Source organism: Artemia franciscana, chromosome 5 (genome assembly GCF_032884065.1).
Source record: "Artemia franciscana chromosome 5, ASM3288406v1, whole genome shotgun sequence".
Taxonomy (NCBI): domain Eukaryota; kingdom Metazoa; phylum Arthropoda; class Branchiopoda; order Anostraca; family Artemiidae; genus Artemia; species Artemia franciscana.
The window spans coordinates 42,264,869-42,277,640 of NC_088867.1; the positions used below are offsets into that span (position 1 = coordinate 42,264,869).

Consider the following 12,772-nt stretch of genomic DNA (forward strand, 5'->3'; position numbering starts at 1 on the left):
CACTCAGACCAAGCCCAAAACATAAACTATATCGTGGTTTGAGACTATTAGTAGAAGAAAAAGGATACATCTTAAATTGTATGTTTACCTTTTTTGTCATCAAACATATTTGTCTTTGGCAAGATAACTGATCTGGGCAATGTAAAATTCGACGTTTTTCACTTTTAAAAAACAATTTTTTTTTTATTTTGAACCTTGTCACACAATTATGGTTGCCGTTTCCTTTCATTATCTGGTTGAACTCTAAGTGAAAACTCTGGTGGAACATTAGGGGAAAGTGTACGGTTTATTGATTTCATCGATTGTTTAAAAGGAGCCAATTCTAGGAAAGTTGACAATTACTTCAGCGCTACCCAATATATTTTTGAATGGCAGAATTATACTTTCAAATTTCAGAATTATGCCTTACCTGCGGGTTTAGTAAATATAACAGCTGAAAGAGGACACACCATTCTTTTCTATTCGACTGAATATGTAGATGCGAGTGTGAAGACGATGAACTTTTTATAGGCTAAATGTTTAAAGAAGTTCTTGACACCAAGAAATAGGGAGAAAGTCTGAGGTTTCAATAAAGGAAAGGGAAAACGATTGTTGAGAAACTCTGTCTGTTAATACCATCCAGCCTTCGGGGCTTTCTAGAGTGAACGAACTTTCTAGAGTCAGATAAGTCAGACTTAATCAACTACTTTGAGCAAAAGAACATTGTTCCTGTAACATGTTATGCCACAGAAAAAATACAGAATGTCACAGACAAATTTGGATTCAGTTGTGTACCAATTGTCAACTACTCAGAAAAAGTGCTAGTGATTTTGATTTTCCCAATAGACTGCGAACTCCACTACGTAAAATTTTGGGGGATGGGCCCAAGTGATCTCTTTTTAAGCTCAGTCTAGCCCCCTATAAGTTATATTAATGATACAACCTAGTGGGGTTATATAGATATGATATCATATTACCGAAGTCATGTTAAAGTCATCTAGGCTAGATCAGAAATCTTAACAAGTTCTGACAATGTGTCTACCATTATACTAGGAGCAATGTTTGAGGCTCTTTTACCTGACATATAATACCTGACATAAAGCACTAATTAAGCGCCATGCACTGTCAAAGTCCTTTTGAAAATAAAAGTCTCTCTCTCTCTCTCTCTCTCAATCAAACACCCGCCAATTAATAAGCTTATAAATTTCCTCTTCGGTTGAAAATTTGGATCATAGTCCCAAAAATTATATTTCACATCTTTACTACTATTTCACAACGCTAATTATTTATATCATAGTGTTTTTTTTACCTTATTTGTAGTTGATAAATGGTCTTAGTCCTTTTATGCTCAACTTTTAACAGCACCCTGTTTTAATGGTCTCTTTTTCGCATACTTAAGAGCAAGTTGAGCGAAATTTCCTAGTTTTCCACACAGATTCTTATGAAAAGACACAGGGTTTTCCCGTGTTAAACACTTCCCAATAGCATGTATCCAATCCTCTAAATTATCAAACTTGAGACTGAATATATTGTGCATGTTAAAAGCTCTTCCGCAAAAGCTCCAGAACGAAGGAAAATCACTATCTAGCTCCGTATTAGAAAACATCAAACCAAGAAGTATTCACGATTTCTAAGCTTTTGTGATATTGACACATAGCACCAAAACGACAGAATGACTTCAGACTCTTTTAGATGACCAGTTTAAGTTTCTAATTTTAGTTTTTAATTTAAGTTTCTAATTAAATTACCATTATACTAGGAGCAATGTTTGAGGTTCTTTTTTGAATCAGGCTCTTCACATAATTTGTCATCCCTGGAGGTAGATTTCTGAAGGTTTTTTCAAATATACTGATCGAAACAGCTATCTTGAAAACTTTGTCTAAGCTCGCAAGGGGCTTCAGGGGGCTCAAGGGTGGTTAGGCACCTCTGCTCCGTCTTATAACTTAAAAAAGGAATGCTTAGCAATTGTAATCGAGTGAGTTCTCTCCAAACTTACATTGAGCATCCGTTGTATGTGATGAGCTGGGAAGAAAAAATTATAAAACAACAAAAATAATATAAATAAATCTCCAAAAAAAGGAGTATACTCTTTACTACGTTTACAGTAACTGACTGAAATTTGTGTACTTTTTTTTTATTTACTCGATATACTGGTAGGCTAGAATTTCAAGAATCCATTTTTTTTTTCGTAGTTCAACAAAATCACATAAATGTACGCAAAAACATTACAAAATTAAACTGCACCCAAGTGAGGGGGCAGGGGGGGGGGGCAATCGCCACCCCTTGGAAAAGCAATTGCTCAGGATGTTATTCCAAGTAAAAGTGTAGGGTCTGATAAAGTTGACCTTCTAGAAATCAGAGCAAAGCGTCTCCCATTGGGTCGAGCGAACAGTATTTCAAAGGTTTATCTTGGTGTCTTGTCAGATGACAGAATTAGTCGGGAAAGCTCGTCAGAGATATAACAGTAAATGTACTTGTGGAAAACTACCAGTGAGGCCATTTCAAATCTCTTGCTCTAAGATTGCAATGAAATCTGATCACTGCGATAGCCCTCTCTTAAGACCCTATTTTGGATCCGGAGGAGTGGTACCAATGGGGTTTTAGGACCTATAAAAAAAATACAGGACATCCATATTTTGTAAAAGCCGATTACAAGCCTCGTAGAGAGTAGATCGATCCGAATAGCAATAAATTCTCACAAAAAAAAATCACACCTAAATTTCACGACCAAGGGGTCCTGAGCTGATCAAGGTGTGCGCCCTTAAAGAGGTATTTTAATAAATGTTTTCCAGAATAACGTAGTTCTTCAGTTCTCTTGAGAGCTTCACTTTTAAAAATCAAGTCCGGATGTCGACAAAAGACTTTGATGGAGTCGCGTTTAGCTCCATTATTTTGGATACCTTTAAATTCCCCATCTCCACGTCACATCAAATTCCTATCTTCGGACAACCTTCTTGTATGGAAAGGGCATATGTGATTGAGTTTTCATGATTATAGACAGCCACATGAACAGCGGTATCGTTAGCAAAAATGTGCACAGGATTGATGAAATTGCCACTCTCCCTTATATTACTAACATACACATGGAAAAGCATGAATCTGGGCATGCTACACAATGGAACCCAGACGTTTACTGCATATTCATGGCAGGTAGATCTGTCAAAAACAACAATACAGAATACAATTTCTTAGTAAACTCTTAAAAACCACAATCATGATTATAGACAGCCGCATGGACAGCGGTATCATCAGCAAAAATGTGCACAGAATTCATGAAATTGTCCCTCCCCCTTATATTACTAACATATACGCGGAAAAGCATGAATCTGGACATGCTAAACAATGGCACTCCAACGTTTACTGCATATTCATTGCAGGTAGATCTATCAAAAACAACAATACAATCAATTCCTTAGTAAACTCTTAAAAACCACAAACAGACAACCAACTACACGTATAATTTCTTCGATACGCCCTTCAGTCTGGCTTTAACGATGTCTAAAGACAGTATCCTTATGTCACACTATCATTCCAGAAATTCGAACATAAATTAGACAGTCTAGTATTGAGTGTTCCCTGAGAATTCATATAGTTTTTGCAAACCACCTATTACAACATATTTCTTAATTGGATTTGACCTTCTGAAAGATTTTAGGCATGCAGGGCCTGAATGTAAAATATTGTTTGTGAGCCTAAATATAAAATATTTAAGCAATCTTTCAAATTAAGAAAAAAAATCAAGTGCACATTTTTCCAAAAACGTTATTATTATTACTCATTTGTGTCTATGTGTTGTAATTTATATTTACTCAAAATTGTACATTTGATCAATAGAGAAAGACAAGCTATCATTTAAAAATTCACACAAACCTTTGCACAGTTTCGAATAAATTTGTGTTCAATTACTAAAGACGAACTTCCAACAATGGTCTGGGTAGGTACATGCTCAATGACAATGATAAAATACCCATCGCTTGTTAATTTCATCTTATCAAATTGAGCTGAAATGAACAAAAAACGTTAAATTAGAAAACAAAGAAATTCAAATTGTGTACCCAAGCTCCTATGTAACCAAAATCTGGACTTGAGTAGAGCCCCCCCCCCTCTCAACCTGAAAGCAAATCGAAATAGTGGGCTACAAATTTAGAAAAAAATATTTCAAAAGGAGGTAAACGGCATCTTTACAAAATTCAAAATTTTGTTGGGTTGGACTGACCCTAAGGTCTGGGCTCACGGGGCCTGGGTGATAAGTCGTAATTATTTTAGTACCAATCCGTTACAAATGACTCTGGTTACCGGAGTGAGAATAAAATACCAATACTTTTTCTTTATCCTCCTTCGTCTTCATTTAAACAATTCAAATGGCACAAACTTGACATCCACAGAATGAATAGCCAATCAAGTTGCAATTTTATTTTAAACATTTTTGTGTTAAAATGATCCCAACTATACAAGAGAACTTTTCTCCGAGAGGGGGGAAGTACAACAAAACACTTTAAAAAACACATTAAAAAAATTTTTGCTTTAATTTTTTTTGTTACGGCTTTACGAGTCAGACAAGTATTTGGGGATGGGAGTCAAACCCCATATAAATCCCCTGGATACAGCCTTGAAGGGATCCCATGGGAAGACCAGGCTAGAGACGTGGGACTTATCTTCACTGCACTGACTTAACTAGGTAGTTCATTCTTCTCCCTTGTTACTATAAACTTTAAAATATTTCTATTTTGTGAATAATTCTTCTCTAAAAGTGCATGAATTAGCCCATCTTTCCAAGGAAGACCTTTAAAAGCTCATATTACACATGTTTTCACAAGTTAAACTGAACTTTTTTGAACAGCATCCTTACAAAATCCCGCTGACCACAACCAAGTTATACTGATCAACACCTTTTACATTATAAGATCAATAATGACAAAAAAAGATAAAAAACATTTTTAATGACAGGGAATGTACACTGAAAATGCTCTCAGTTTAAATTTGTCTTCAAATATGCAGATACTCCAAAATCAGTCATCAACGCAAAGAAATTTAAAAACAAAATATGCATTATTCTATGCAGCGCCCCCCCCCCCACCCGCACTATAGAGAAAGATTAAGAAAAAACAGATCAGAAAATTCAAAGATCTGCAAACAGGATCAATTTTCAGACACACCTTCAAATAATATGTAATCTTTACTGAACCTTCAATAGGGTTATTATTTAAATTTTTTACTCAAGTTTCGCCAGGGATGATTGAATTCAATAATGGTAGTAGAACGGAAGGCAACATCTAATATACCTCTATTTACTATTTCACATACATCACATACATTTTGCAACTAATTCGCTCTGGAGTGCGAATTAAGGTAAACAAGGTAATAATCAGTAATTGCATCAACTCAAAAAAAAATATTAGACTTACTCTGATGTTTAGGCAAAATGCAAAAACATTATTTTGTATTTACAGGAGGTTGCAGAGATCATTAGCCTCCCAGCTAAAAGGATAATTTTTATTGATTCAAGTGCAATCTTGCACTTTCTTGACACCAAAAAGCTTCTTTTTCAGCCTAAAAACACTATACCCAACTATGAAATTCATCTATGTTGTACTGAATTCTGTGTTCTTTTTCTCTAATTGTTTTTTTTACATATGGTGTGTAAAGATAGGGGGGCGAAAGGTTTCTTACATGGAGTATCTGTATAATTATTATTCTGGATTTTTCTTACATGGATCCCACAATTCACATTAGTGAATTCACAAGCCAGTAGCTCATATCACCTACCTTGGTCTTCCCATTGGTTCGTCAATAATGCATACGCACCAACTATTAATAGCTTACATTGAGTGTAGAGTTGGGTTATCATATGCTTCTTTTGTAACGAATAAGTTATGCTTCAACCACCGTCTTCTTTCGAAACTTTTCAACTCTGTCACTCTACCATATTATCTGTACATGTCGCCGTTTTGGAAAATGCTCAGAAAATCCGACAAGTCAAAAATTCGTTCAATTTTCTTCTGGTTCGCAAAATATCTTTTACGTTTTTCCCCTTGGACTCACAACTCTTATCTGGTTAGAAAATTCAGCATTGCTGACCCCATTATAGCTGTGGAAAACCAAACTTGTGCTTAGAATTCCTTAGGTTCTCAGTACTGGTCCAGTGTTTGTTTTCGCGCTTAGTGTGTATTTCTTCTTTTTTTTACTTTATTTTTTCTTTCGTTTATTGCTCTGTCTTTTCCTTTTTTTTGTGACGGTTTTCCAATAAACAATAATAATAATAATTAGATTTAAAGGATAATACAGCAAGGAAGACCAAGCAGCAAAATTTTGAACAAAAAATTAGGCATGGAGAATACATTCCTCCTCCCCCAGGATCATATCTTGATCCCACCTTGGAGCTTATGTGAGTGCGACAATAATTTTAGGTCATAAATGATTCATCTCTGTTTAACTATGCAAAATAGGAAGCACAGAAGGTGAGTGTAGACTGATATTTTAAAACTATCACACCACTGTGAATCCTTATGTTTTATAGGCTAATAATTACATGCTATTAGTCAGTGTTGCAGAGAGAAAAGGCCAAATAGCTAGGGCTTGAATCCCCAAAGCAGCAGGACAGAGCTTATATATACACTCCATTTTTAACAATTCCCAGATTTGAAGAGGGCATTATTACAGCAAAGATGCTTAACACTATTGGCAAAGCAAAGATATTTTAATAAATTACAGGATTATAATCTTTCTTATTTTAAGAATGATAACAATAAGAGTTAAATTCAAAAACATTGTTATGTATCATGCATAAATAGTTAATTCTCATTTGGTTTTGCTTTAGTGTAAAAAATACTGAAAGCAATTAGCAGTACAAGTAAAGTAGAATGAATATTTTTAAAATAAAACTTTATTCTGACCTAATATCTTTTGTTTTGTTTTTGAAAAATAAATTCTTACTCCAGAAAAAAGACTTCAAAAGAATAAAAACAGGATAAATAAATGTAAATGATTACCAAATTATGGTACTTCAAGATTTTTTTTTTTAATCCTTATAGACAAAACTCATGCTCAAGGAACAAGACTTCAAAAGAACAAAAAACCGGATCAATACATGTAAATGATTAGCAAATTATGGCACTTTAAGATTTTTTTTATCCCTATACCCCACTGCATAAGTCTTATGTTAATTATATGACAATAAAAAAATAAAAATCAGAAACTTTTTGGTAATTGAACAATTTTCTTTATAGGTAACCAAAATGTCAAAGCAAAGAGGAGCATTTCTATGTTTGTATAATGACCAAAATAAAGAAAAAGGAAGATTCTTTGGTCTAGTTTTTGTATCCAAAAACTTGAATTCTATCAACAACCATTTACTCTCTTCCATAGCTGGTCTCTCAAACAGTTGGTGGTATAGTTGCATCAAAAGAATTGCATTTTTATGCTGATTTAAAATATACAAGTTTCATCAAGTTTAGTTTTACCCATCAAAAGTTACAAGCCTGAAAAAAATTTGCCTTGTTTTAGAAAATAGGGGAAAACACCCCTTAAAAGTCATAGAATCTTAACAGAAATCATACCATCAGATTCAGCGCATCAGAGAACACTACTATAGAAGTTTCAAGCTCCTATGTACAAAAATGTGAAATTTTGTATTTTTTGCCAGAAGACAGATCACAGATGCGTCTTTGTTTGTTTTTTTTCCCAGGGGTGATCATATCGACCCAATTGTCAGAAAATGCGACAAGAGGGCTCCTTCTAACAAAAATTAAAAGTTTTAGTATCCTTTTTAAGTGACCAAATATTGGAGGGCACCTAGGGCCCCTCCCACGCTTATTTTTTCCCAAAATCACCAGACAAAAATTTTGGGATAGCCTTTTTGTTCAGAATAGTTGAAAAAACTAATAACTATGTCTTTTGGGACAACTTAATCCCCCACAGTCCCCAGGAGAGGGGCTGCAAGTTAAAAACTTTGACCATTGTTTACATATAGTAATGGTTATTGGGAAGTGTACAGACATTTTCAGGGGGACTTTTTTGCGTTAACAGGGGGAGGGGGGTTACGTGGGAGGATTATTCCATGGAGGAATTTATCATGAGAGAAGAGAATTTCCATGAAGAAGGCACAGGATTTTCTAGCATTATTTAAAAAAATGAGAAAATAAATAAAAAAGTTTTTTCAGCTGGAAGTAAGGAGCAGCATTAAAATCTAAAACGAACAGAAATTATTACATATATAAGAGGGTTCGTCTCCTCCAAAATACCTCACCCTTTACACTAAAGTATTTTTAGTAATTTTAACTATTTATTCTATGGCCTTTGTGATTCAGGGGGTCATTCTTAAAGAATTGGGACAAAATTCAAGCTTTAGTGTAAAGAGCAAGGTATTGATAAGGAGGCAAACCCCATCATATACATATTAAAAACATACAAATACAGAAGTTTGTTATGTGAGTTAATTTGTAAATTATGTATATTTATTAGAGGGCAGCTAGGCCTCCTCCCCCGCCCCTTTTTTATCAAAATCCTCTTATCAAAACTATGAGAAAGCCATTTAGACAAAAAAAAAATATTATGCAAATTTCACTTTAATTATTCATGTGCAAAAAGCCAAAATCAAAAATGCATTAATTCAAAAACATTCATAAATTAAATAAAAAAAGTTTTTTAACTGCAAGTAAGGAGCAACATTAAAACTTAAAATGAACAGAGATTATTCTGTATATGAAAGGGGTTGTCCTCTCCTCAGCCCCTTGCTCTTTGGGCTGAAGTACTTTTAGTAATTTCAACTATTTATTCTATGGCCTTTGTGATTCAGGGGTTATTCTTAAAGAATTGGGACAAAATTCAAGCTTTAGCGTAAAGAGTGAGCAATTGACAAGGGGACAAACCCCCCTCATTCACGTAATAAAAATATACAAATATAGAAGTTGATTATGTATATAAGTTATGTATATTTAGTATGAATAAAAACTTTGCAAAAAAATAAAAAGTTCTTATTGCCTATTTAAGTAAACAAAAATTGGAGGGCAACTAGGCCTCCTCTCCCACCACTTTTTTGTTATCAAAATCGTCTGATCAAAACTATGAAAAAGCTATTTAACCAAAAAATGCAAATTTCGTTTTAATTATTCATGTTTGGTGAGCCAAAATCAAAACATGCATTAATTAAAAAAAGTTCAGAAATTACATAAAAAACAAGTTTTTTTAACTGCAAGTAAGGAGCAACATTAAAACTTAAAATGAACAGAAATTATTCCATATATGAAAGGGGTTGTCCTTTCCTCAACACCTTACTCTTTATGCTAAAGTTTTTTATTGTTTTAAAAAGTAGAGTTGTGAGAAAGAGTCAAACTTTAGCACAAAGAGTGGGGCGTTCAGGAGGGGACAACCCTTTCATGTACAGAATAATTTCTGTTCATTTTAAGTTTTAATGTTGCTCTTTATTTGCACTTACAAAAAACCTGTTTTTTTATTTAATAATAAAAAATGCCAGGAAATGCATTTGACCAATCCAGAAAAAGATAGTTTATGCATTAAAATTAAAAAATAAATTAAGAAATAACTATGAAATTTCTATAATAAATCTACAACAAAAGAAAACTTTGAATGCACAGATTAAACAAAGTATAATTGCAGTGAGAAAGAAACAAATATTTTAACAAACCTTCAAATTGTTTTTGTGAAATTTCTCCAACTGTAGTAAGTTCCTGAAGAAGTTTTAGATAGCCCTTGGAAAAATCAGTTCTATTCAATGGTCTTAGTTTGAAGTCTGTACCAGCTGATGACATTAATGCATTGACTGCATTGTAATCTATGTTGAGCAATATTTCAGGATCAAACAACATAGTTTCCTCATTATTTAGTCCATTCTGTGCCATTTTTTCAAAGGAACAAGCTGAAAGATTAAGATGTTATTAAACTTAGTTAAAAATTTAACATAACAAAGGACATGGATTGACTAATCCAAAATAAAAAGATATTTGCTGCGAAAAACCAGTGTTTAGGTAAATTTAACATCTTTGGTTGTCTTCCAACTGTACCATATAATACACAAATATGGTACTTGTGTAATACAATTATATATATAATATACTCATGGTACAAGTGTAATACCATGATGGTACTTGTGTATTATATGGTACGCACTCAAGAATTTGGATCTATAGATCAGACAATAACCAGTTTAGCCAGGTTAGTAGACAATAATAAGTATTTGAAGAACATTGGCTTATGCTCAGTTGAAATCCATGTTGTAGGTATATTTTATTAAATGTTTAATATATAGAGATGGTATTTTGGTTTCAATCAATCAATCAATATTTATCAATTCAAATTAAAAATATAGAAAACAATATTATGCCCCAACAGAGAGCAAAGCTTGTAAGGCTGGGGCAGTACAAATGCATAGAAAAAAAACCCAACATCTTGTCATACTAATAATTCCAAAAAGAGAAAAAAAATTAAGACAAAAAAAAACATACAAGGTAGGATATAATAGAGGAGGCCACCCCAGCATGAGAACATCACAGCAAAATACATACTAAAATCTATTATTAATCAATCCCAACATCCAGGCAAAGAACTATTTTTGAAATATGTTTTTTCAAAGAAAATCGACTTATGAAACTTTGGGACATTTCTACTAAGTTAAGTTTATTTACAATATGGGGAATCTGGTATCTGATTGAGAATCTAGCTCTTTCTGATTTGATTGGCGGAAGACAATATTTCTTGGAGTGGGTGCAGTGGGCAGGAAAACTGGGAGTATCAATTATACCCAAATCATGGAAATAATTTGTTGAGGATTGGATATCATAATACCACATTGCTGTATGCACGTCCTTCAATTGTTTGAGATTAAGTATATTGAGCAAAATATATAAAGTTAGGGTTTCTGACAGATTTTTAAGTCTTGCAAGACAATGAACAAAAGTACCCAGATTTCTAATTGCCTTATTTTGAATTATCTGAAGAGGTTGCAGATGGACCATAAATGTGTTGAGATAAACTATGGGGCAATAATTAAGATATGATTCAATTAGAGAATGGTATAAAATTTTAAGGATGGAAAAAGGAAACACCTGTTTCAGTCTATGAAGACAACCTAAGTGATGGGCAAGTTTCAATCTCAAATAATCAGAATGCTTACAGAAAGATAAAAGCTCATCAAAAATAATCCCAAGGTAACAAAATGAATGTATTCTTTTTATCCTACTTTGATTTACAATTGACTCATCTATGGTAATTTTATTTATCAACTGTTGTGACCATCAAAAATCATGAATTCAGTTTTAGAAAAGTTTAGAGCTAGGCAGTTACACACAAACCATTTATTCAAAGATTTCATCGCTGTCACCATTTTCTCAACCAACAAAGAAGGAGTTTTAGCTTTTACTGTCTCAGCTGTATCATCTGCAAAAATTACTGCTAAGCTATTATCTTGGGGTAAACACATTGGAAGGTCATTTATACATATCAAAAATAGTAATGGCCTCAATACTGATCCCTGGGGGACTCCAATATCATCAATAACAATATGGCTTGACAGATGTCCATTTATTTCTACCTGAATTTTTTGATCATGCAGGTAAGATTTTATTAGATCTAGGCCTTTACCTCTAATACCTGTGTTATTAATTTTTTCCATCAAGATTTCATGATTTAGCATATCAAATGCCTTTTTTATATCATAGAAGAGAGCAGACACATGATTAACATCATTTAGTGAATGTTTAATCTCTAAGATTAGTACAGCAATAGCTTGTTCAGTGGAATGACCCAACCTGAATCTAAACTGATTTTTAGTAAATAAATTCTTTTTATTAAAATACAATACAATTCTTTTTTTAATAGTTTTTTCTAGAACCTTAGATATTGGGGAAAGAATATCTATTGGGCAATAGTTGCCTACATCTGTCTTATCACCTTTCTTATGAATTGGAATAACTTGTGCAGATTTCTATACAATTTAGGTATTTGGGTATTTTATTTGGTTGGATTAGGTATTTAATATAATGCATTCTATGTGGCCCCATTTCATAATTCTTTGTTGTAGTTTTCATAATTTTGGGTTCTTTTGTCTTATAGCCACCACATTCAAGAACTTGTATCATAAACATGAGTCAATAACCAGTTTTCATGGTCTTTCTACCAGACAATATTAGCTTTGGCTTGGTGAGAAACTACATAGTAGCTTTGTTTTAATTAAATATTTAGTTGGTGTTTTGGTTAGATTAGTTTAAGTTATGTATTTAATTTAATGTGGTCTGGGTGGCCCCCTTCTGTAATTCTTTGTTGTAGTTTTTACAGTTTTGTTGATAAATTATTATATTTTCATCATATTTTGCTTTGTATCATTAGCATTAACCAAACTTCACTTTTTGACAGAACTTGAGTGTGCTGGCTATAAGAGACAAGTACCTAATTTTGTCACTAAAGTATTATATTTTCATCATATTTTTGTTTATTTCATCAAAATTAACCCAACTTCACTTCTTGAGTGTATACCATATAAAACACAAGTACTATCTTTTATGGATTCTATCATCTTAAAATTTCATTGTTTTTAAGATCTGTTTTATACTAAAAGCAAACAAACAGAATGGGTCTATATCTCAAAGCATCATTATCAAAACTTAAACTTTAATGCTAACAGTGCGACAACATTGTAGCTAGACAGCCCTTCTAAAGGAATCATTTTAATAAAATAAAAGCAGTACCATAAGATTTCTCATTTCTTTTTTTTTCAATATAACAGTTCTTACCACAACAATGCATCTTATCCCTCTATATGGTTCAATATATAGGCCTAGTC

General features: G+C 33.1%; 2 protein-coding genes across 6 annotated transcripts in view; one reads left to right on the forward strand and one right to left on the reverse strand.

Moving 5' to 3' along the window:
- The window catches only part of LOC136027434 (beta-1,3-galactosyltransferase 5-like), a 31,100-nt gene extending 23,658 nt beyond the window's left edge, over positions 1-7,442 (forward strand). Inside the window, exon 3 of one of the 2 annotated variants that reach the window (XM_065704705.1) lies at positions 7,206-7,442. In XM_065704705.1, the coding sequence (XP_065560777.1) occupies positions 7,206-7,252 (47 nt within the window). In that variant the 3' untranslated portion in view covers positions 7,253-7,442. The remainder of the gene's footprint in view (positions 1-7,205) is intronic. The other variant, XM_065704704.1, reaches the window with a different exon arrangement.
- LOC136027435 (probable glucosamine 6-phosphate N-acetyltransferase) overlaps positions 1-12,772 on the reverse strand; it is a 28,672-nt gene that overhangs the window by 9,787 nt on the left and 6,113 nt on the right. For all 4 annotated transcript variants that reach the window (XM_065704709.1, XM_065704707.1, XM_065704710.1 and 1 more), the window contains exons 2-3: positions 9,623-9,853; positions 3,850-3,980 (exon numbers count right to left, since the gene is read on the reverse strand). In XM_065704709.1, the coding sequence (XP_065560781.1) occupies positions 3,850-3,980; positions 9,623-9,836 (345 nt within the window). In that variant the 5' untranslated portion in view covers positions 9,837-9,853. The remainder of the gene's footprint in view (positions 1-3,849; positions 3,981-9,622; positions 9,854-12,772) is intronic.